The sequence below is a fragment of the Solanum tuberosum genome, unplaced genomic scaffold, assembly GCF_000226075.1.
Source record: "Solanum tuberosum cultivar DM 1-3 516 R44 unplaced genomic scaffold, SolTub_3.0 scf00101, whole genome shotgun sequence".
Classification (NCBI taxonomy): domain Eukaryota; kingdom Viridiplantae; phylum Streptophyta; class Magnoliopsida; order Solanales; family Solanaceae; genus Solanum; species Solanum tuberosum.
The window spans coordinates 1,319,094-1,343,878 of NW_006239029.1; the positions used below are offsets into that span (position 1 = coordinate 1,319,094).

The window sequence follows — 24,785 nt, forward strand, 5'->3', positions numbered from 1 at the left end:
TATATATATATATATATTATATAGTAATATTGAATTCCTTTAACTTTTTGAATTAATGTGTTTACTTCTCTATATTTTAATTCACTCGAGTGAAAATTCTATCTCTGTCATCACTCACAATTATCATAAGAAGTATGTTTTGAGAATACAATGACTAAGTAGGCTTTTGATGCAATGACAGAAATAGAACCCACTTAAACTTTGTTGTCCTCATTGACGATGGTTCAATTTCACTCGATTGCTGAAAATTTATAAACTTTAAAATTTGAATATGCTAAAATGGAACAACTTGAAAGAGTGTTGTTTTGGAAATACCATGACAATATTAAATTATGGGTAGATACACTAAAATTTAATATGAAAAAAGAAGAAGTGGTACTGTAGCCAGCAGCAATAATAATGAAGGATCACAAGTTTTTGTAGTTTACTCTGAACAATACTGACTATAGTTTCACTGGCATATTAGTACACAACAACTCCTAGAGACAACCAACAAAACTCGTAGTAGAGTGGTAAGTACTCATTTATTCTTAATCAAGAGGTCTCGGGGTTCAAGTCTCTTTAGTATAAAGTCACCTTTGTTAGAAAGTGTTTTACCCCTGGAACTTTTCGGCGCAAATTCAAATTTAATCAAGTTTCAATGTGGATACCGAACACTGAGTAGGAAACAAAAAAAAAACTCCTAGAGACAAAGGGGGGTGGGTGGACCATGTCTAAAAATGGGGCATTTTCTTCATTAAATTACAACTTGTAATTATATATATACATCAGACAGTCTGTTCTTGATAAAAAGGAAAGTACATGAAAATTGCATTTTCTTTTCATGAACCCTATATTCAAATTGGTACCCACTAGAATGATTGTTACATCTCAATTTTAAACAAGTCGAGATTGGCTATGTGACGTTCATGACAAATGACGGGCTGATGAGGGTGGGACAAAGAGAAGAACTGATAGGTTCTGAAGAAAAAGTACATCTGACACCTTAGATAAATTCTACGTCAAAATGAAATAGGAAGTGAAGTGTTTTTTAAGGCAAGTTCACATGTTAAGTTTGTTCTTAGGCTCAATGATAATGTAGCTCAAGGGACAAATGAATCAGGTCATTTGCACTTTTCTCCCTATTTCGTGTTGATCTTAAATTTTTACCCCTCGTAGTAAATAACTTTTTTTTGTCGGACATAAATTTATATTTTCACATTACATTATTCCACAAGTCATGCCTCACGCCCTTAAGGAACGTATGCCCCGCTAGACATAAGTGTGATTTTTATGGACAAAAACTAAAAATCAATCCATTTTAAGGACAAACCGTGCAATTAAATGAATCCATGAGAGTTGTTGGCTTAGGCTACGACAACTTCTTTCATGTGTATTATTTAGATTCACCTCATCCCTTTTTAACATCTTCGTCGTGTATTAGCAGATGATATATACATGGGTTCGCGACGTATTGCCACTAGAAACCAAGTCATTGGCATTGAACTTGTAAATCAATTCATATAACTCACCATAATTTTTTCTTTTGAACTCCGCAAGTGTCAGCTTGCTAACATTACCGCCTCAAATTCAAATAAATAAGGAAGATTTAATTTGGTGACAATCCACGTAAAACTAATCAAATCATGATAAATTCCAATTGGTACTCAAAAAATAACCTCATACTTAATATACATATAACATAACAACTTTGATAAGTGAATGAACACATCAATTTATCAAAGTTGGTTGTGAATTGTTTTTTCCATTTTATGCCATTCTTCTATTTTTCTTAAACACCTTAATAAATACTACTATCATACCAATATGGGCCACCAAGACAAATTTTATTGTGTGTCATCTTATCTTTATGTTGTTTCACCTTCAATACTGCTGGAATAATTGTCCCACTGCTGAAAATTTCTCATTTTCACACTATTTCAACATGTAGATGTTGTCTTAAAATACTACTCAACTTCTATATTTGGATGTTGCCTTTAATGATCTTACAATGATGCGAATTTAGATTAGTCGAATTTTTGAATTTCTACAATAATTTCAAATTAATCTATATTAATAATAATGTTTAATTGTTAAATATTATAAATATTTGATGAGTTTCTTAGCAAACATCCAACACATCTTTCTGAATATATATATATACACGAATGGAAATTTCAAAATAGATACCGAACACCAGATTTATAAGATAAACCTAACATATGGTTCAGATGGGTGTCAAGGTACTGGTGTTACAACAAAAATAACTTTTTAGCCACAATTTATATACACATTAACAAAGAGTGTTAAAGTCTTTACTGACATTAGTTAAGTGTCATTAGATTCAATGCCGCTAAAAGCTTTAGGGACATATACAAAGAATGCAAATTGCCGCTCAAAATATATATATATTTAGCGACAGTTAAGCTATTGTCGTTAATTAATTGCCTCTAAAGATCATTTTTAATGTAGAGTGATTGATATTATGCCTCTCGGAACAAAACTTCTTATTTTCGAGGACATATATATTAAATTTGACCAATCATTAATTAACGAGTATTATTTATCCGTCTTTTCACAAATTTATTTCAAAATTTAATTATATATACCAAGTGGGAGTACTTTTGCATTATCAGTTTGATTTAAATATTGAATACAAATATTGTAAAATCTGCGATAATTTATTCCATTCAGATTGGACTTATATAAATTACACCAAATACATTAGTATTGTATATAAAAATTCACCCATATCCAAAACTAATAAAAAAAAAAGAAACTATCAACTCCAATAAAGAGGAGAGGGAGAAGAAAAAGAAAAGATGAAATTAAATTCCTAATAGTAAAGACAGAAATAAAATAAGCTTGGTAATGAATCAAGAAATGATAATAACATAATTGATAGAGTTATTAATTATTTCTCTCTTGTACCAAGGTATGCGGTTTGGCATCGATAACATAGGTAAAGTTAGAATTTAAATTTAGTACTTGAACGAGTTGGGTTAGGAATAATTTCAAGTATGGTCAATTTAGACGTGTTATTCATAATAGATCGTTATTTTAATTTAGGGGATTTTTATACAAATAGCCGGATAAATTTATTATATATTGATTATACAGATATTATACATATGTTGCCTATTTTTAATTTAATCAATTGAGTGGACAATTATTTTGGTTAATTTTTCTTATTTTGTGGCCTTACATTTAGAAGTTGGCCACTTTTTAGACCAATGGGTTGAATATTAATTTTGATCTAATTTTGAGAAATTGATTAACTTCTAAAGAAAAGGCCACAAAAGTAAGTTAATTTTTTGTTGAGTAAATCAGTCGGTATGTTATTTACATCAAATTGACTCATAGGGTGGCTTTAGAAAGCCCAAATAGACTAATTGACAAAAATAGATAAAAGTTTCTCCCTATAATTCCATACAGTAGGAGTACTATTTTTTAGTTTGATATTTGTAATTAAACAACAAGAAAATGTTTTTTTGTTAGATCATGAATTACCACCAACAAATATATATATATATATAAAACTGTTTTTGACCTTCTATATACCAAAAAGGATTTAGATGAACCCTTTGCGCCCCTCTAGCTCCATATCTTTAACTAAGTACTCATCATTATTCCCACCAAATTCTGTTTCTTTTATTTTTCTATACATCATTTAACGTGTTATGGTAGGTTAGTTACCGTTTTTATGAGGTTATCAAATTATTACTTCTTAAAGAGATTTTACTTACAATCATGTTATTTGATTGGTAAATATATATTTGTATATTTTTTGTACTTCACCCAATCAAAGAGACAATTTAAACAAGAATATATTATCATCTTTTCACTGGTTTGAACTAATGCATCTTATGTTACTTGTCTCAATAAATTCTCTAGTTTTCAACCTCTCAACAAGACAATTCTTTCTATGATCACAAGACATGATATTGCATTTTGGTTGCCTCAAATTTTGGTCCCTACCACATGCACATTGTTGAGTACCATATTGGTTGGTTGGACAAATTCTCGTCTCATGAGCAAGCTTTTGGTTTGAATTAGATCCGAGATAGTATCACAGTAAGGCCCAAACAATTCTTGTTTCACCTGATATATGTTGGGCTCTATCTTATATTGTCCACACTCGAGATATCCAATTTTCGGTGTCCTAGCCTCCTAGGGTATTGAATCCCACCGTTGAGTCCCACACCGGAGGGTGGGAGGCAAATTTATCTCTTTATATGGTATTTGGACAAACCTCCCGTGAACTTTTGGCACATATATCTATGAAAAGAAAAGTGTGGATTCATATAACTTTAGGCAAACAATGACATAACTTTACAGCATGATGAAAAGCTTAAATTCAACAATGCATTCACCAAAAAGGGCTGTAAATCATATCCCTACTTGTTCCATAAGGTGTTCCAAGTAGTGAAGTTTTGCACATGCTCATACAAATTAAGTGGAAAATGCACCCCACCACTAGTAATTTTCACTTTGACATATATTGAAACAAGAAGTATCTAGGAAATCTTCATCACACACTTTTTTAGCTAATGTCTAGTCTTGCACCTATGTCAAGTCCTCCAAAATTACTTTTCGGAGGATCCGACACACATCTATTGACATTTTTAAAGAGTCTGAGCAAGATAGATCTCCATCACACTATTTAGCTATGTTGCACTGACTCTATATAAATGAATCCACACCTGTGTCGAATCCTCCAAAAATGTGCTTATTTTTGAGGGATTTGATGTGCACCTAGTGACATTTTTGGAGAGTCCGAGCAACATACTTTTTAGTACAACATAACAACATAATTTCATACAGTACAATGTACATCTTCAAAGTCTTCATGAAGAATTCTCATTCTTTGGCATAGCAAGTAAGTAAATACATCTTGATAGTCTTCATGGCAATTTTTCACTCTCTCATAGCAAATAAGTTAAGTAAACACATCTTGTTTTACACATGAGAGTGAAGAATTTTAACTACATCAAAACCCCTTCAAGATGATCCAAAAGTACAATCAAGAAAAGCAAAGAGAAGAGCATAGTACCACTAGATCTCTTAATTGCACCAACAGAAACCTCCACCTCTGCATAAAAAACACAATGATTTGATGGTTAAAACAAAAGTGAAACTAACTTAACTACCTCCCACCCAAAAAAATAGCCGATAGATGTATAATATATGTATATTTAGTGTATAAAACATGTATATTAGCTAACGACTATAAATATTTTTGGAGCTAAGTGGCTAAATGTGTAAACTTACTACATTCTGTTAAATGGCAAAGACATCTCAATCCAACTCCACAATTACCATGTGGTTTTCTACACTCATCACAAGGATTTGGTACATGATCAATATCCCAAGATATCCTTGTCCCTAACTCAAATTTCACATTTTTCCCATCTTGATCATAAGTACTACTTTTATAAACTCTTCTATAATGTGAACATTTCATTTCTTTAAGATGGAATTCATTTCCCAAATCTTGAACATCATCAATCATCAAACAAGAAAAAGAAGGATGAGAAATAGTTAAAAGTTTGTTGTTGTAATCAATTGAAGAAATTTGGAAAAGGCCAAGAGAAGTTTTGAAGTATAAAGTGTTTGATCTACAAAGGACAAGGTCCTTCAAGAAAGATGATTTTTTTGAGTTTTGAGAAACAAATGGATCTTCAATCTTTATGTTTCCACAATAGATTTGTTTTGATTGTGATTCTTGAGAAATGGTTCTTGAAAAGGAAAAATTCATAAAAATGATCAAAAAGACTAGAAAATGAACTTTCTTGATTAAGATTTCCATGTTTTTTTGCTTACTTGATTCAAGATTTGATCTTTTTTACACTTCAAGAATGGTAATGAGAATATGCAAAATAAAAAAAATATAGATGAAAGGTTGTAAAAAAGAGGAATCAAAGAATCAACTTTTTCAATTTGCAGGTTAAAAATTCTATCTTTTGTTACTTATTATATTCTTTCAGCATCATTAAACTTTAGAATATAATATAATCACCTTTTTTCTTATTTTAATCTAATAAAGTCCTCCATTTTGTTTTCAGATTAGGAACAGCACAAGGGAAAGAGAGTTTTGGAGCAACGGTAAAGTTATCTCTGTGTGACCTATAGTTCATGGTTTTCAAGACGTGGAATCAAGGTAAGATTGTCTACATTACATCCCGTTGGGGTGCAGGAGCAACAATAAAGTTGTGTTCGTGTAGTCTACTAATCACGGATTTCGAGCTATAGAATCAACTACTAGTGTCAGAGTAAATTATATCTACATCACATGAACCTTGTGTGAACGTGAGATTCTTCGTTCACCGGGCTATCATTTTCATTAGCTACAAATATAGCAGACACATAGGTTATGAAAAGTCAAAAGTTAGATTTGTTTTGTAGTTTAAGTTATCTTTTTGCTAATCAACATTAGCAACAAGACATTAGAAAAAGGACACAAGTTCATCAAATATTATTGCAAGATACTTCATAGAGATTGATACAACTAAATGTGTACAATGTACACATTCAAAACACATGAAACCTCAAATAGCCTTAAAGAACATCAAAGGCGGCACATTTATGTTGCTTGGAATCTTCAAGAAGAAGCTTTGACACAAACAGCAGGGAAATTCAGTACCAAAATTTTTTCAACTACAGTGACAAAAATAGCCGAAAATTCGACTTCTTTCACAACACAAGCTTCATAATCTTCTTTGCTGCTGAATGTCATTATCATAGCATGAGTATAACCTTGTGTAACCATTTCATTGCTTTCAGTATCTTTTCCCCTGTCAAAATAGTTAAAAGAACCATAGTAGTTTTACCAATTATCACAAAAAAAAACTATGTGACTATATATACATCAAGACGAACAGTAACAACTAAGCTTCAGTTCCAAACAAGTCGGGATCAACTAAAATGAACCTATAAGAAAAATGTTACTTAGTATTTTAAGGACTATACCTAACATAAGACTTTCACAACATCAATTTCATTAGCAAGTTCTTTTACCAATTATTCACAAAAAAAATTGTGTGACTATACATCAAGACGAACAATGACAACTATACTTCTGTTCCAAATAAGTTGGGATCGGCAAAAATGAACCTATTAAGAAAAATGTTAACTTGACTTGACAAATATACATCAAAATAAACACTAACAACTACGCTTCAGTTCCAAACAAGTCGGAATCGGCTAAAAATTAACCTATAAGAAAAATGTTACTTGGTATTGAAGGACTTACCAAACAAAAGACTTGATAAGATCAATTTCATTAACAAGTTGTTCAATCTGTTTTAGAACATCTTCCTCTACAACATCTTGCTTAAACTTCACCAATAGCATATTTTTGAATTCATTAGCCATTTCTACTAGTAAAAAAAATATGCAAAATGTTTCACCAAAAGTCATCTATATATACACATAATTTGGTGGTTAATGATTTATTGTCTCTCTACCTTTACAAGACAAGGTTAAGGTTGCGTATACACTACCCTCTCCATACCTCATCTATGGGATTACACTGAATATATAATTATGTTATTATAAAAATATATCAAGTTTCGAACCATGTCTCATTAAAATTTCTCGATTATAAAAAAAAAGGCACTTGCTTATATATACACATGTAGTAGCAGAAGTTGTTTTCCTCGAGCTGAGAAGTAACCCCCCCACCCCCCATCCCCAAACATATCTTGAACCTTGACCAAGCACAAATTATTGTTTTAATATTATCATTTTAAAAAAATTGATTAAATAAACACTAATTCTTATTAATGATATGGGGTGCTAGGATATACCACACATGGAAAGCAAGGAATTGGAAGCAATTCAAAAGGATAATTTTTTTATATATTAGGAGAGAGTTTCAACATGTCAGCTTATTGGCATTAGATAAAAGTTTAAGGGTATAATGGTATTTTCAAAGATTAGTTTTCTTAAAAGGGGTTGTGTTTTACGCTTTATTCCTTAGACCACATCAACAGCTCCATAAAAGACCCATCATTTTCAGTTAAATTACAGATGATGCCATTTAATGTGATGGGACCCATTGAACTACACTACACTTATGGTCAGTCTGTGTTCCCTCAACTTTTTCCTTTTTTTTTTTTTTTAATAAAACAATTTAGGGCCATTGTCCATTGATGAGATTGGAATTGGTCCTAAATAGATTTTTTTAAATAAAATATTATTAATTCAGATTGAAAATGTATATATTAAATAATATTTTTTAAAGTGTTATATTACATTAAAAAAGTTATGAATATTGAAGATTTAATTAATGGTCTTATATGATTTATAATATGTTAATTATAAATATTATATAGTAGAGATAATTAGAAAATAATCAAAAAGTAAAATAAAGATTATGAATAGTAATTCTTCAATCCTCTCTATAAATGAAGAATAGAGAGTGAAATAGAGAATGATTGGAGAGAACATTCTCGATTTACTCTCTAAATATAGAGTAAAATAAAGGTGGATCGTAAGATAGTTTTATAGGTTTTTTGGTTTCAAGATATTCAATAATTGACAAATATGATCTTTAAATTCAAATTATGAGTAAATATAAATAATATTCTTCTAAAAAAATCATATAAAATAAAATGAAAAAATTCAATAGACTCCTTACGCTTCGGAGAGAATTTATTGTGATTGAAAAATCTTCCCCTACTATATTATATTTTTAGAAAATTGAGATTTAAAATTTAATTAAAATATCCATAAGTATATATAATTTATAAAAATAAATTATGCATAACTTATCCTAATATTTTGTATATAAATTTTTATAATGTTGGGCCCGTGCTGACACGGGCCATTTTTTCTAGTTTAGATACATAGATGACTTTTTCATAGATTAAGGGTGTGTTTGGTATGAAGGAAAATGTTTTCTTGGAAAACAAGTGGATTTCCTACTTATTTTCTCATGTCTGGTTGGTGAGTAGAAAATATTTTTTAATGTTTGATTGGTGAATGAAAAATATTTTTCAGAAAATATCTTTTATTTTTGGCTTGAGACTAAAAAAATACTCTTTAGGAAAATAATTTTTGATCCAAAAATCAACCTTGATAATTGATCTACGACCTGGCTCTGATAAATGTTCAAAAGTATTTTTTTTTCGAAAATATACTTTTTTTAAAAAGTAGCATATTAAAAAATATTTTCTTAATATGAGCTATACAATATTTAAAATGGATCAAGGGTAGGCATTGGAAACAGTTTAAGAAAGAATTGACAACTGTGATTTGGAAGCAATTCAAAAAAATAATTTAGATACATACATAACTTTTACGTAGATTAAGAAAAAAATTTATAAAGAAGGCAGATTACTTGAAACAATCTAGAAAAACAAGTAGGGGGAGTAAATAGTAAATATTTATATAATTACAAATTAATTATATTAAGTGTAAAATAAAAGGTTTAATTAAATTATTAAAAAGTAAATTAAAAAAGAAAAGTGTACTGAATAAAATTGGAGGAAAAGAGTATCTTTGTAGGCCAAACAGTTATTCGACTTGACATTCACGTGTATTTGTCATTTCTTGTTCACCAGAAAAATTTATGTTTAATTATTCAATATCTGAAATTTATTAATAACGTATAATTTTGTTATGGAGCTAAAAAATTCTATATTTTTAAAATTTAAATTCAAAATCTTTAATTAAAAATTTATGAATCCCGACCATTTTGGAAGCAAAGATAATTTAAAGTTCACACATATACACCCTTGAACCTCAAAGCTTGTAGATATTCTTTGGTGACTTGATCGTGAAACTGGTGGTGTATATAACTTGACATTATTCAATATTGAGAAAAGGGTCAAAAATGTCTTTTAATTATGTGAAAGGAACACAAATATCCTCCGTTTATAGTTTGGCACAAAAAGGCCCTTACCGTCAATACTTTGGTTCAAAAATGCCCTTACAGTCAATACTTTGATCTAGAAATACTCTTATAATTACTAAATCGGTCAAAAATGCCCTTTCCTAAATAAATATATTAATTTTTTTCTTTTTAAAATAATATTGAAACTTTCTCTTGGGGGAGTATATGTATTAATTAAGTTTTTTCTTCACTCCCTTGGGGAAGTATATTTATTAATCAAAACTTCTAGTTAAGAGTATAGGGATTCAAACTATTCCATCACTTTCTCTTGGGGGAAGTATATGTATTAATTAAGTTTTTTTTTCCACTCCCGTAAGGGCATGGTTGAGTGGTTCAGAGGTGGATTATTTCTCATGTGGAAAACCTAGATCGAATCCATCATCCGTATGCCACTCAGTCGTGAGCTCATTACATGAGATTTGTCTAATGCGATTTACATCTCTATGTAATTTCTAACCTATTGTATAATGAGTAGGTTATCACAACGTGCTCATCTGAAAGACAGATTTTTCCCAAAAAAAAAAGAGTTTTTATTTCATAGTGATACATTACATATGTCTTAAACCATCCACAATTTTGGAAGCAAAGATAAAAAGAAATGTTCACTTAACACACTTAGAACATCAAACAACCATAGTAAAACATTGAAACACACATAATACTATTCTTTTTTTTTTTTATGACAATTGATGATATCAAGTAGCTTTGACTGAAATAGCAGGGAAATCAAGTAGCACAGCCTTGTCAATCACAGTTGCAAAAGTGGTTGAAAATCCAGCATGATTTGGGTGACTAACAAAAGTTTGATAGTCTTCTTTGCTATTGAATGTCATTATAATAGCATGAGTGAAACCTTGTGTAAGCATCTCATGACTTTCAACATCTTTCCCCCTGCCACAAAAACATATTTGAACTATCATTTGTTTCTGTTGCGAGTTTCACATCTAAACTATTATCAGTTGTTCATTTTTCTACCTGAACTATCACCATTATGTATTGCAACACACCGCATGAGTTGAGTAGATGATGATAGTCCAGAAAAATGGAACAAATGATAGTTGGTATAGTCAGCTTTGAGGTGTGTTTTAATACATAGATGTATAGTTTGGTGTAAACTCACCAAAAAGTGATAGTTGAAGTGTGGTTTTAGATTATTAACTCTAAAAAAAATGTAGCTAGCTCATTCATTATATCATAATCTATGCTACTTGGATGCTTTAATAATGTCGTTGGATGCGTATCAGATCCTTCATAGTAACACATTTTCAAATTATCCAATACGAGTACTACAATAACTTTTGAAAAGTCTGAGCAACATAGAATTCATAACAACTATACTTCCTGCCAATTGTGTACTTTTAAAACTCCTTCGGAATACTAACACATAAATTAAAACGAATAGAGTAATTATGTTGTTGCTCAGACTCTTTAGAATATTGCCACACTCATATCGGATCTTTCAAGAAAACACTACTTTTAGGGAATCCGATATGCACCTATCAACATATTTCTGAAGAATCCGAACAACATAGATTTGACATAATATTAAAATAACTATGAGAAATATGTAATTCAAGTACTTACCAAACAAATGACTTGACAATATCCATTTCTTGGACAAGTTTTTCCAACCCTTTTAGAATATCCTCCACCACCACATCTCCTTTGAACTTAACCAAAACCAAATGCTTGAATTCATTAGCCATGTCTAGGTAGCAATTAGTAATTAACTAAATTATTACTAAACCAATGAAGCAAAATGGTTCACCAAAAGACACTTATTTATATACATAATATATCACACACACACACAAAAATTTTGTGTCAATTTCAACAGTCTGTCATCACTATACACACAATTTTTGTACCATGAAGTCAAGTCTCTCCTTTAAAAGACAATATCTGCAAAACAATCTATGGAAAAAGGTGCATCCTTTTGCTTTTCAAAAAAGAAGTAGGGTCACTCTGAACCATATTCTTCTTGGAATTTGTTTACAAAATGCAACATCATCATAGTGAGAAATGACTACTCCCAATGTGAAGAATTTGAGGACTCATTTTCAAAATGCAACATCATCATAGTGAGAAGTGACTAGTTATACGAGCGGATTCAGAATTTAAAATTTATGTATTTTGATGATACCTTTGGATTTTAGTATATATCTACATATTTAGTGGATTTCACAAAATACGTATGATAAATTATGTTGTCTTCCGTCCTAATTTATGTGACAATACTTCATTATACATGGAGTTAAAAATAATAATTGAAACTTATGATCTAAAACTTGTCGAAGATATATTTATGATATAATATATAAATATCAGTTGAAGTCAAGTTAAAGGACATATTTATGTTATATGCTTATATTTATAATTATATAACTTCTGATGAAGGTAAATTGAGAAGTATAAGATCAAATTGTTACTCCCATAATCCCAATTTATGTGGGGTACACGATTTTTTTAGTTTGTTTAACGAAGAATGATATTTTTATATAATTTATAAATAATTTATCTTTAAAACTCTTATTTTATTCCTAATGGTATATATGATTTAAAGCAACAATAACAACACAATCGAGTTTGGAGAGGATAAAATGTACGCAGATTTTATAACTATCTGATAAAGGTACATAGGTTGTTTCCAAAAGAGCATCGGCTTAAGTGAAACAAAAGGAGACAGTAAAGAAAAGATAGTAAGCAAAAAGAAAAATTGGTGCAAAGTCTATATGTGATAATTAATAAACAACATACTAGGATAGATTATTAAAACAAGAATAAACAATATTATATATATTAAACAAGAACTACAATAAAACAACTAATAAAATGGCAAATACAAACCACCCTAAGACAGCCCTACATTACCTACTAACCTACTATTATAATATGTGTCCTCCACACCTTCCTATCTAAGGTCATGAATATTTTTCACAACATTATTTGGTTATACATTAGATAATTTTTGGGTAGTTTTAAAAGATGAGTCAACTTTCTTTTTTCAAGTGAATATGTCAAAAATATAATTTAATTTTTTAACTCCAATTTCAAAAACCCCTCTCTTTTTTTTACTTGTTTCAACTATTGAATCTAATATCAAACGCCTATTAAAAAGAAAAATATGTCATATCATATATGCAGAAATATTATTTCTTCATGTGGGGTGGGGGGACTGAATTTGAAAGATATTCTCTTTTCATTTAGTCCTCATATTTTTTTTGCTTTAATATCTTAAGTAGGGCAAGCCATGTTCATTTTATGGACTTTTATCCATGTCCAATATATTATGTGGTCTCTAATTCATTATTGAATTTTGTTATGAAAAAATCACTGACATAACATCACTTAAATTAAGGAATATGACCTGAGTTTTTTCTTTCAAATAATTGATCTGTTGTTGAATTTCTTAAAAATGTTATACACTATGCAAATTTAATGTACTTTTCGTATTAGTTGCAGAAGTATAGCATTTGAGGTGAGAAGCGCGCTAATTGAAATTGTTCCAGTTATTATAGCATGTCTTACAAATGAAACTCCATCACACTTACAACACTATGTCCTGAAACGCGTTATTTCGAGTCTACTTTTATCCTTAATGAAATAATTTATAGTCATACAGATGGTCAAAGACTATTTTAGACAACAAATTTTTTAATTTTTTTTCTTAAACTTTGTGTTAAGTGAAAGAATGTCACATAAATCAAGAACGGAGGGAGTAATAGTATCAATTTTTAAACATTAAAATTTATCAAAAGACAACAAAAGTGGAGTCAAAGTGGCCCATATGCCCACTCGTGCAGCTCTGAATTAAGCCCACTAAAACTCTTGCAGCCCATTGGCCCACTAAAGGCCTGCCAATTCTGAGCTATAGGAAAAAGGGTATTGACTAACAAATTCAAGAAATAAGAATTGTCCGAGATCATATAAAAAAAATTAGTTTTTCTCTTCCCCACAATCGATGTTAGACTTCAATATACCAATACTCACACACGACTAGATATCTGGAGTGTGGATAATATAATAATATGAGATTCCAATAAATCAACAAATTCATTGTAATCCCACGAGTGAAGTCTGGAGAGAGTAGTATGTACGCAAGACCTATAGTGTGGTAGGGAAGTTGTTTCCGATCCCACGAGTAGTGTCTGAGGTTTCAATATCAGCTAAATCATGAATTGAAATGGATTTGACTCTAACCTTAAAACCAGTTCACTAGGTGAACATTGCCCCAAAATCACAGGTAAATTGCAAAGAACTGTGCTATAAGCAGAGGTAGTGTACATATGTTTTGCTTCACAAACACAAGCTTCCAGACTTCTTAAGCCGAGAAATTCGTTTTCTATGGCCACGACCCTGTCGGTGCTGTTCCCACTCGTGCGTGCCTCGAAGGACCTTATTCCCGCATGCCTATGATCAAACGGACGATAAACATGTAATTTAGTAAAACTGTAAAACATATTGCATGGTTGGCAGTTATCACTAAATTAATAATAGAGGAAACTACAGTTTATCTTCATTTCTACTTTCAACTCTTTTTTCTTTCCTACTACTCGAGGGGAGTCGGAAAAGGGGGGACGGAGGAATGTAGCAGCTGGCTACTAACCTCGCAAACATGCTGAGTCCAGAGATCCTTTTGAATCATCTTCGTTTCTTCAGAAGCATTGCTGCCAATTTCTGTACTGGATTCCCCAGTGAGAAAGGATTTGATTATTCTTACAGAGGGTTTCACCACTTCTACTGCCCATATATCATCAGCGCCACCTTCTCAAAAAATGCAAATCAATTCAGAGAAATACGGACAACAACCAAACCAGAACACAGCATACCTGCTAAAGATAAGGACTGAGTAATTTCATGCAAGTATAAAACCCGATCACATACTTATTATGGACTTCGTGGCATCAACATAATGTATGTTCCATCCATATAGCATCTGCAGACGATTGAGTCTTCTCCTCTGACAACAACCAGACAACCATAAACATTTCCAAAAAAATGCAACTCAAAGAATCTCAGTATCCAGTAACGGCTAGCGTACGCCTTAAGCAAGAAATTTTGCAAGTACTTCCTTGTTCTTGTATTAAATGATGTTGTATAGAGTAAGAAGGCTTCGCTCACTAATGAAGGTTAAGACGGAAGAGTAACAGAGTATAAGAAGTTATACTGCTCTATCTTTTGAGGAACTTAATGCTTTATATTTATCCAAATAATGATTTATAAAATATGTCTATTTAAACGACAGCAAATGGTTTCAAGAATTTTTGTTATCTAAACATATCAACCAATTTCTGCACCTTTAACCAGAAAGCTTCACAAAATTCGATATTCAGTTCAACTATATCTGGTTTTTCCAGAACCGAGCACTTGAAAACCCCATGCAGGCTGAATTGAAAAACCAAAATTTCTCCTTGGTTATATACCTTGTTTAAAGTGTTATCAAAGGTGCGCTTAAGCCCTGATGACATTTTTCCTTGTGAATGAGCATTTCCTGAAGAGGTGATGCTAAACCATTGATATTTCACTTTATCGTAAAAACAATCAATTTATTGTATGTTTTCTCCATTTGCGCCTTTTCTTAATAAAGCTCATGTTTTATTTGTGTTTTATGCTTAGAGCCCCAACGAACCTTTGAGTTTTTTTGCGCTTTTCGCTTTTGATAACACTGATATAACTACCTACCGTAAAAGGGAGTAGTACTTACTTGACGTCGAACTAGCCTCCTTGTGTTCAATTTGACTTGTTGAATTGCTTCAGTTAGAAGAGCCTTCCATTCATTATCATCGGGGGAATCCACAATATGCTGTATATTTTGCTTCAATATCTGATCATTTAGTGTCTGACCGTGAGATTCACTACAAGGTTTTTGATGTTCCATTATGTAACACCGAAGAAATGGCTCGAATTCCCTAACACCTATGGCCTGCCTCAAGCCTTTTGTATAGTCTGCATTCATAGTGTAGATGTCAAGAACTTCCTTCAGTAGACCAGCATCAACCATGTGATCAACTCTTCTATCGACAAATGGATCCAAAGTGGTGAGAGATGCATTCACGCATAAGAAGCAAAAATCATATCTTGAATTATCAACTTGACCCCAGTTCTGCCCTGCCACAAGCAACAAAATAACATGAAGAGGTATGCTATGGCAATTTCATCAACCCAACAGGCTATACTGAGAGCTCATATTTTCCAATACGAAACATGGAACAGCGACGACTTACACTAGTACCGAATTACACAGATGGAAGGATGGAAAAAGATAAAAGCAAGAGCACTGTAAAATGACAATTTTGAGCTTTGGCAAAGTGAAAGGAAAGCTCTATCAACCACTTGAAAGAAGGCAGATAGTCAAGGGACCCAATATGATGAACTGATGCATATATAGCCATTCCCTTCATCCAATTCCATATTTCTATAATAAGAGTTCAATGCAAATATCGTCTGAAGAAGGGAAGTCTTGGGACAACTGTAAGTCACGGATTCGAGCCGTGGAAGCAACCACTAATGCTTGCATTAGGGTATGTTGTCTACTTCATACCCTTGGGGTGTATCCCTTCCCCGGACCTAGCATGAATGCAGGATGCTTTATGCATTGGACTATCCTTTTAATGCAAATATTTTCTGAAGAGAGTCCTAAGGAAATAATGTTGTCCCATCATGTAAAGTAGCTAAAAAACAATTAAAAAAAATTGCAAAATCCAAATCTTACTATCGTTAGAAATCAATACAATTAATGGAAAATTAAATTAGTAAAATCAACGAGTGAACAGAAGCATGCACCTCTACAGTCTTCTCTTGAAGAAGTTTGCTTGGAATAACACCAAATCGTGCATACAAATTCAGGTATTGGTTGATCTGCAGTTTAAGGCAACAGATGCATCATCAGAACTGCTATACAATATATAGGAATCATAAGTCTATATGAAGCGTTATTACTTTCACATTCCACCTCAGAGACTGCATAATTTGTAGGATAAAAGCAATTAGTGTTAACATTCTGCCACTAGTAACCATCTGTTCAGACAAATGAGGCATTGCCATAACAACTTTGAAATCTGAATATATAGGTTCAGAGACCAGAAATGCTCAATGTACATTCCAGGACACAGAAGTCTTCAGTACAAATTAGCTCAGTTCTATGAACAAATTAAACAAATCCAGACTACACATGGAGCTGTTACACATTAACATGTGGGACCGTAACTTGCAACGTGCAAAATCAAACACGATTCCTGTTAGAAAGTCAAAATAAACATGTCCGGACGAACAGCTTCAGCTGATTGCATCATGCAAATAAACTAAAGACATATGAAGCCAAACATCACCACACCTTTCTGCCATTATTTGGATGAATTCTGTTGGCTGCAACTGGATCAATATCTTTAAGACGGTTGTAAGCACAATCATAATCCTCGCTCATAAGTTCAACTTCAAGATCAGGTTGCTCATCTTCTGCAGAGAAAGAAAGATATAGTAGCTATAAATATTGGTCCTGAGTAAATAAATTAAGACGAAAAACACAAAACAGATTATTGTTTACCTTGAGAGTCACTTAAGCAATTAATCTCTGCTTCTTCAACAGAATCATCAAGAAGGAATGGACTCACAAGAGCCTGAATGCAAAAATAATCAAATCCAGAAAACTATAACTAATTCCCAACAGTTAGGAGAATTTTAGGAAAGATGAAAAACAGAAGTTAGAAAAATATCAAAAACAAAAGAGAAACCAAAAGATTTAGCTGCTTGCCAATATACTTATACGCATATAAAAGAGTGTAGGCAAGGAGACTATTGCAGATTTTTAGGACAGCTCATACTCTAGGAGAGGATGCTACTAGCAGTTAACAGTGTTATTTAAAACTAACGCTTCGTCGCTTAAAGCAATGAAGCAATGCGAAGTGAGGTCTATCGTGTCATAGGTACAGCTAGTTGCACTACAATCCATGATGTGCAAAGTGATCGAAAGGCAAAGTTGTCGATTATTTAAATCTCAACTTTGAGTAAGATTAATATCGACATTATTGCATATTAGATACTGAAATTGGTCAAGTTATAATGAAAAGTTGTCGATTATTTAAATCTCAACTTTAAAGAAGTGTGGTCCCCACTTCTTGCTTTTTGCTTCAAGCCTCATGGACCAATCGCCCATTTTGCACTTCTCGTTTCAATAAACACTGGCAATTAAGGGGCAGCACTTGGCGAATCTAACTCTTCAACTAACCTTGTGAATCATTCATTAGAAAAGTAAGCTTCTGAATAATGCAAACTATTGAGGTAGACAACTTCTCCATCAAATATTATTTCGGTCCTAGAGTCTTTGAAAATTCCTATCATGATGGACTCATGCACACACAAGCAAGAAACCAGAGAGTGGAGAACGCGTAAAAATGTACCTGAATATAATAATTTGTTCCTCCAACTATTACTGGCAGCCTATTGCGGGACCATACCTCATTTATCATCTGAAAATACAAATAATAAGAGGAATCACATTAGCAAAAAAAGTAGAGAGATATGACCATTGATGGATATATACGTTTCAAGACCTATTCCTCCGCACAATATTCTCCCAGAGAGATAACTGAAAGACAGAAATCAAACTTACTATAGGGAAAGATAGGCTGGTTATGTAGCCTTGAAGCAAAAGCCACCAAGGTTAGTTTGTTTCAGTAACACCATTAACATTTATTTGCAGAAATGAAGAACCACATTCTTCATAGAAGCCTCTTAGATTACTCAGAAGTGCAGATTCTATGGTAGAGAATGTGGTAATAATAGTTGGGCCATGAAATACTCTCTTAAGTATTGAAAAGGAAGGGAACACTGCCGTTAAGGACAAAGGAGGCTATACTTGTTATCAGGTGAGACAGAGGCCTGACCTTTAAGCTGGCCCACTTAAAAAATCTTGATCATTCTGAGAACAACTTTCTGTAACTTTTTTTGATTAAAGTCACTTTTTTAAACTTAAATGTAGACAATTAGTTGTGAACTTTTTCAGCATATTTGTTCCCGTATAAAGTAATTCAATGACATGAGTATATGTCCATTTGTTAACTAATTAAACAATGAGGAATATCTTTTTGAGTCACTAAAATTGGTGTATGGGAGTGGGGTGGTATGTATGAAGGGAATACCTACATCTATTTGCAGGTAGAGAGGGTTTTCTTGTCTATACTTTCACCTTGAAAATTTGGTAAAAACAATGGATTAGAGTCGGTCCCCTCCTATCAAAGACCAACAACTTTAGAGCATAAGTCTTGCCTACAGACTTCAAGAAATTAACAAACCTCAGTAGAAGGAGAAATTTCAAGCAACAAGGCAAAAGGAAATGCCCAAGGAACATATTTACTCATTTGAAAAGCAAAGGGATGAGCATTAGAGCCATTATTGAAGACACAACTTTGATGGTAACTATAATATCACTATTTCAGCATCCAATGACCATGGACATACTATTAGCTTAGTACATAATTACAAGAATTGAGATCATCAAGAAAGAGGCCTCACGGAGATAGTTGAGTCACGAAAATCCTTGGCAGTAAATTCAACACAGGGGCTGATAGTACCAAGAAGATGATGAGGCACTTCTGTCAGTGACACAACAACCCACAAAAAAACAAAAATCAGATACTCACAAAGGTATGCAGAAATAAAGCACTCTGTTGCATTTTATACAGCACCTTTCTGTTTTGGTCCATTCAAAATATACAATTGAAAACTCTTTAATACTATTAATATTGTATTCCACTTATGTGTCAAGAGTCTCTCCACTTTCTTAATAGCTTGTTTGGATGGTTGTTATATATTGTTTCATATGTATTGTATTGTATTGTTACTATTGTATTGTTTTGATTAATACAACATTTGGCTAGATGTCTCGTTTCCCGTCGTTTTATAATGTCATGCACCAGCAATCTGAAGAATAAGCTTATAGTATAACAAAGAAAAGTAGGGTTATTATAAAGAAGATAGGGTAAAGGGTAAAAAATAAGATTTTTAGAAAATAAAAGTATGATGAAAAGAATATAAGCTAACAACACGACACCATCCAATGGGTTGTTCCAAGCATTATTCATATTACATGAGAACGAATTTGACAATACAAATACATAAAAGTTATAAGAAACAATTACAGCCAACATTCGATTAATACAACAATAAGATAGAATACAATAGGTAACAAGAGGTGGAATCAGAATTTGAACCTTATGTGTTCTTGATTTTAATATTTTTAAGTTACTAGGTTCTAAAGTAGATACTAATTTGTACATATTCAATGAATTTTTAAAACAAATACAAAATTTTGAACCATAGTTTCTGGATTCAGCCGAACCAATAGCTGACACTCTAGATCTACCCCTGATAACAACCATTCAAACAAAATGTAAACTTCTAGTCTGGAAACACAAGCATCTAAAATTATACAAATTGTTGGGTAAGGACAACATCCTGCCTATGACAGGGCCCACAAGGGCTCTCGGTGGCCTGGATTGGAGTCATGATCAAACATAGCGCTTGTGTGGTGCAGTTAGTTGCCCCTTTGCTATATCTAATATAACTCTTGGCATAATGGTAAGTGTTTGATCTTTAACATACATGCACAATTACACTGCAAAAACAGGGAAACAAAGTACCTTTTTGCTCTTGGGGAGTAACTTTGTTGGTAAGAACATCCAATCCTTGATAAACCTAACCAAGAAACGAAAAGGGTTAGCAGTAAATACAAAAATATTTCAACTTTATGAGAATACACAAAGATATAATTAATACCTGCATAGAATCAGCGTTAATGATTTCAATAGGAAAGTGAGAAGCCAGATCAATAGCAAGTTTTGATTTTCCAGAACCTGTTGCTCCCATTATTACTACTACTTTTGGCTTTGAATTTGATGTGGGGTTGAGCTTAATTTCATCTCCATTGTTAGGGTTTTGCAGTTTTTCAACAATTTCCATTGCTGAGCTTCTCTTTGGGCTAATGTTTTCAGTAACAAGAAGTTAAGGGAGGAAAAGAGTAAAAATAATAATATGTATTTTGTCACTTTAGTTCATTATGTTTAGGTAGTTAATAGTTTAGCATCTCAATGTTTTTTTATTTGCAATTTTTACTTTCTATGTTTTTTAAAGTTAAGTTTTCTATCACGAAAGATTGTAGTGGAAAGTAAGTACAAATACTCATTTATTATTAATCATAATTCTTTGGTTCCGACATGGGAATAGAGGCCTCTTTAATAAATTTTTCGATATGAATCTTAATCAATTAAACAGATATCAAACATTAAAAAAGAACTAGATTTTCTTGTTTCTAGTTCTAATCATTTTCACTCCTTCCATTCTAATTTTAGAAATGCATGAAATTTTGTTTTCTTGCAAGACTAGTTTGAATGAAGGAAAACTCGAGAGATTGCTTTAAATAAGATCCTTGAAGTTGACATGTTGATCCATATGAGTATTCATTCTTAAGATCGTTCTCCTAGTAGAATCGAATGGTAACCTAACGTTTCCACTAGCTAGTTTTGAACAAGTCATGCATTGACTGTTTATAGAATGAATATTTATTCCTCAATCCAATCTTTAATTGAAGTCGTGAATAGCTTCTTGAAAGGAAGTGACCCATCCTTTATTGAGCTTGTTGAATCAGAGTAAAAGAGATTAGGCTCGCACATGCTAGAAATGGACCTAGAAGCAAAACAAATAAACGGATTACCTTAAGGCTACATCTTTATCGGTGAAATATCATTAAAGGACACGCACACAATATATATTTTTGCTTAAATCTTTTGCCCTTGAATGATATTTGTACAATGACACATGTGATAGATAATTGTCCAGAAAATAGTTCTGCCAAAAAAAGAAGCACCAAGTGTGTATAAGTATATACTCTTTTTGTTAGTTAAAATATTGTCTATTTTGGGTTTAGAATAGTATAGATTTATCTTTTAGACTACGTCATATCGAGCCTTAAAAGCACACGTACCATATGAATTTGAGTTATTATGCCTTATAAAACTCTCAATTTTCCTCCTCATTCCAATGTGGGATTTGCTTGAAGTGTTATATGCACTTCATCTTGAGAAGTTTTGTCAACATATTAATCTATCAGTCCTGTTTGACCCGCCCTTAGTAGGTGTGTCAGAACTTCACTCTGATACCTTTTGTTACTCTTAAAGTTGATAAAACAAATAATATGAAGAGAATTGGAAAAAGAAAATCAGTTCAATATAGTGAAATTCATGAAGGGAAAATCCATGAATTATGATCATCATACCAAAAAAAAGACACATCTTCACAATTTACATCTGAAATTCAAATTAGCAAAATACCAAACCATCATTAATCCTATTTAAGGATGTCAAATTAGACCTGACTTGTCAAACTTAAAACCAAAAAAAAATAAAAAAAAAATACAACAAACATAGAAAAAACACGTAACAAACTAAAAAAGTTCAATGTGAGAGTTTCAATTGATCAATACATCAATTTTTTAGTTATATAAAAGTAGTATTAATTAGTGCAAGGCTTCTATATGCTTGCTCAGCTCCTCCAACTTCTTCATCCTCAATTTTTCACTTTCACTTACCAACTACAAAAAATAATGAAAATAAATCAAAAATACAAACATATATATATAAACTAAGATTTGATGGCAAAATAGCACGTAGCTATAATTTTGAAGTTGTGTTTCGACATACATTTTACTTGAAAAAACTTTGAAATTCTATAAGTGGAAGTCTCAAATATGCAAAAACTGGTCTGAGTGATCAGTTTCTAGATATTTGAAGATCAGATTTTTCATAATTTAATCAAATTGCATGGTCAAACAAATAATTAAAAATACAATTTTAAAAATATGATTCAAAATCTATGATTAAATGCTAACTTAGTTTCATATAGGAAGAAGCTAAAAAGACTTACCTCCATTAATTTGGTAACAAGCTGAGCTTTTTCCTTGCTTTTTGCATTGAATGCATCAAGTGTTTCCTTGTATTCCTTTTCCTGAAGAAAAAATAAATATAATTCCAAGATTTACTATTAATTAATTTCATCATAATATTCCCAACCAACACTTATATATATCTTTTGTTTTGAGTGTGCATAAGTAGATGTTTAAATTTGTATAAAGACGAACAAACAGATAATGTGTTGTTGTATGTTACAATTCATCATGTCGTACATAGCGTCCTAAGTGTATTATGTTATATAGGACACGAGCGTCTACTTGTGGACATTTAAAATTTAGGGGCATAAATATCAACTCAGGTTAAATTAAAGCACACACTTATATATTATGCCTCAACAATATTCTTTTCAACTCAATAACAACAACATACCCAATATAATTCACCAAGTAGGAGGTACACCCCTATCCATTTATCTTAAAAGATAAAGAATTTTTTTTCGATATCTCTAAAACTATATACTACTCCCTTTGTCTCAATTTATGTGGCAATTTTCATTTTTTTGAGAGTCAAACAGTTTAAGTTTGACTGGAAATTTGCGTATGGAATCTTCAATTTTTTAAAAATGAAATTTATATATTTGTAAACTACGTAAAAAGAACTATAAGTCACAATAATTGATAATTCAACATGTTTAAAAGATCAATAAAAAACTTACGGTTAAAAATATACTTATTTAAATTTCAAAATCTGAAAAATGTCATATAAAATGAGACGAAGGGAGTACTAATAATTAACAATAGTATTGGTTTGGTGGTCCTAACCACCAGTCTTGAAAACTGAGTGTGAGTGAGATTCCTATTCAAACATAGAATCCAAAGACTTTTTTAGAATACCAACTGCTATAAAATAAACATATCTGTCTGTCTGTGTCCCTTTGTCTTTTAGTAAAGTAATGTTACTTAATTTTCCTAAAGTAAGAAAAAAGCAATTTAGTGGACAAAACATATGGTTCGGAGAAGGATCGCATGATATACACAGTCTATTTTAATATAAATATTGATAACTATTTTCAAAATTTATGACCTAGCTAGTTATAAATCACACGAAGATAACTTTATCGTAAAAAAAATAAAATTTGGTCAAATGTTTCACCTTTCTTTGGCAATTTTGTCCCATTCCCTTTAATTCACGATTGACTAAGTCAATCTTCTTCCTCACAATTGTTACTTCTTTTCCAGCTGGATCAACAAATGTTTCGAGCTTCTACTTGATTTTCCATTTCAAAAAAAAAAAAAAACCAAAAAAATAATAAATTAATATTTATTGTCAAGAAAACATTTTTTTAAAAAAATACAAACAATATGATAAACTCTTTGTAACATAGTTCAAATATGTCAACAACAACAATATCCTACAAGTACAGTTTAGGAAGAGTATAGAGATGTTTAATTATTATAGACGTTCGGTTCAAAAGAAGCATAATATAAAAGATGTATCATATTACCTCGCGAATTTCAGCTAAACGCTTAGTTTCTTCCTCAACGCGGCCTAATTGAGCATGAACCTTATCAGAAACTTCTTTTCTCTTCCTCTCGATTTCCTCTTCCTTAGCGCGAAAAGCAGATAATGCTGATCGTGTCATCTCCTCGTCTCGATCATCGATCATCGGGCTACCATTGTAGCTTATCATCCCTGAGTTCTTCATCTTTACAATTTGTTGTTGTTGTTGTTGTTGCTCCATTTGCTTAGGAGTTGTCATCTTTTTTCTTTGAGTTTTCTTAGGCCTTTTTATGGTTTGGAATAATGAAATGTTGGTACTATTGTAAGATAGATTATTGGACTTTAAAGGTACCTAAAACATCTGGCTTTCTTTAAAACAAATCTTGGTTGAAGTGAAATTACCAAAATGCCCTCTAAAAGATTAATCATTAAACATATTAAACTAGTACTTTCTTTGCACTTGTACAACCATGGCAACAACAACATACTTAATGTATCTCATAAGT

The 24,785-nt window shown here is 31.7% G+C and overlaps 5 protein-coding genes and 1 long non-coding RNA gene across 7 annotated transcripts; 1 reads left to right on the top strand and 5 right to left on the bottom strand.

Moving 5' to 3' along the window:
- Nucleotides 1-4,322: 4,322 nt before the first annotated feature.
- Nucleotides 4,323-5,982, bottom strand: LOC102593250 (uncharacterized). The gene is made up of 2 exons (XM_006349024.2): nucleotides 5,251-5,982; nucleotides 4,323-5,071 (listed from the first exon to the last, which is right to left on the bottom strand). Exons 1-2 carry the CDS (start codon nucleotides 5,786-5,788, stop codon nucleotides 4,965-4,967), a joined length of 645 nt encoding a protein of 214 aa, XP_006349086.1. The 5' UTR covers nucleotides 5,789-5,982; the 3' UTR covers nucleotides 4,323-4,964.
- LOC107060908 (uncharacterized) lies at nucleotides 5,847-6,774 on the top strand. The gene is made up of 2 exons (XR_001473605.1): nucleotides 5,847-5,925; nucleotides 6,045-6,774. It is a non-coding gene; the product is annotated as an uncharacterized lncRNA (long non-coding RNA).
- Nucleotides 6,431-7,377, bottom strand: LOC102593577 (uncharacterized protein At5g22580-like). Its single transcript, XM_006349025.2, has 2 exons — nucleotides 7,232-7,377; nucleotides 6,431-6,773 (listed from the first exon to the last, which is right to left on the bottom strand). The coding sequence occupies exons 1-2, from the start codon at nucleotides 7,351-7,353 to the stop codon at nucleotides 6,581-6,583; spliced, it is 315 nt and encodes a 104-aa protein (XP_006349087.1). The 5' UTR covers nucleotides 7,354-7,377; the 3' UTR covers nucleotides 6,431-6,580.
- A 3,006-nt stretch (nucleotides 7,378-10,383) lies between these two features.
- LOC102593897 (uncharacterized protein At5g22580-like) lies at nucleotides 10,384-11,739 on the bottom strand. Its single transcript, XM_006349026.2, has 2 exons — nucleotides 11,462-11,739; nucleotides 10,384-10,768 (listed from the first exon to the last, which is right to left on the bottom strand). The coding sequence occupies exons 1-2, from the start codon at nucleotides 11,581-11,583 to the stop codon at nucleotides 10,573-10,575; spliced, it is 318 nt and encodes a 105-aa protein (XP_006349088.1). The 5' UTR covers nucleotides 11,584-11,739; the 3' UTR covers nucleotides 10,384-10,572.
- A 2,066-nt stretch (nucleotides 11,740-13,805) lies between these two features.
- Nucleotides 13,806-20,876, bottom strand: LOC102594223 (tRNA dimethylallyltransferase 2). Of its 2 annotated transcripts, none has more exons than XM_015309458.1 (11): nucleotides 20,651-20,876; nucleotides 20,515-20,569; nucleotides 19,388-19,467; nucleotides 18,274-18,342; nucleotides 17,421-17,493; nucleotides 17,211-17,329; nucleotides 16,661-16,735; nucleotides 15,582-15,980; nucleotides 14,762-14,837; nucleotides 14,484-14,641; nucleotides 13,806-14,287 (listed from the first exon to the last, which is right to left on the bottom strand). In XM_015309458.1, the coding sequence occupies exons 1-11, from the start codon at nucleotides 20,831-20,833 to the stop codon at nucleotides 14,174-14,176; spliced, it is 1,401 nt and encodes a 466-aa protein (XP_015164944.1). In that variant the 5' UTR covers nucleotides 20,834-20,876; the 3' UTR covers nucleotides 13,806-14,173. The 2 variants fall into 2 exon arrangements, with proteins under 2 accessions (XP_015164944.1, XP_006349089.1); XM_006349027.2 differs by having other exon boundaries at nucleotides 17,211-17,332; nucleotides 20,651-20,875.
- Nucleotides 20,877-22,122: 1,246 nt separating this feature from the next.
- Nucleotides 22,123-24,607, bottom strand: LOC102594562 (uncharacterized). The gene is made up of 4 exons (XM_006349028.2): nucleotides 24,284-24,607; nucleotides 23,932-24,042; nucleotides 22,793-22,873; nucleotides 22,123-22,460 (listed from the first exon to the last, which is right to left on the bottom strand). Exons 1-4 carry the CDS (start codon nucleotides 24,536-24,538, stop codon nucleotides 22,386-22,388), a joined length of 522 nt encoding a protein of 173 aa, XP_006349090.1. The 5' UTR covers nucleotides 24,539-24,607; the 3' UTR covers nucleotides 22,123-22,385.
- Nucleotides 24,608-24,785: the final 178 nt, after the last annotated feature.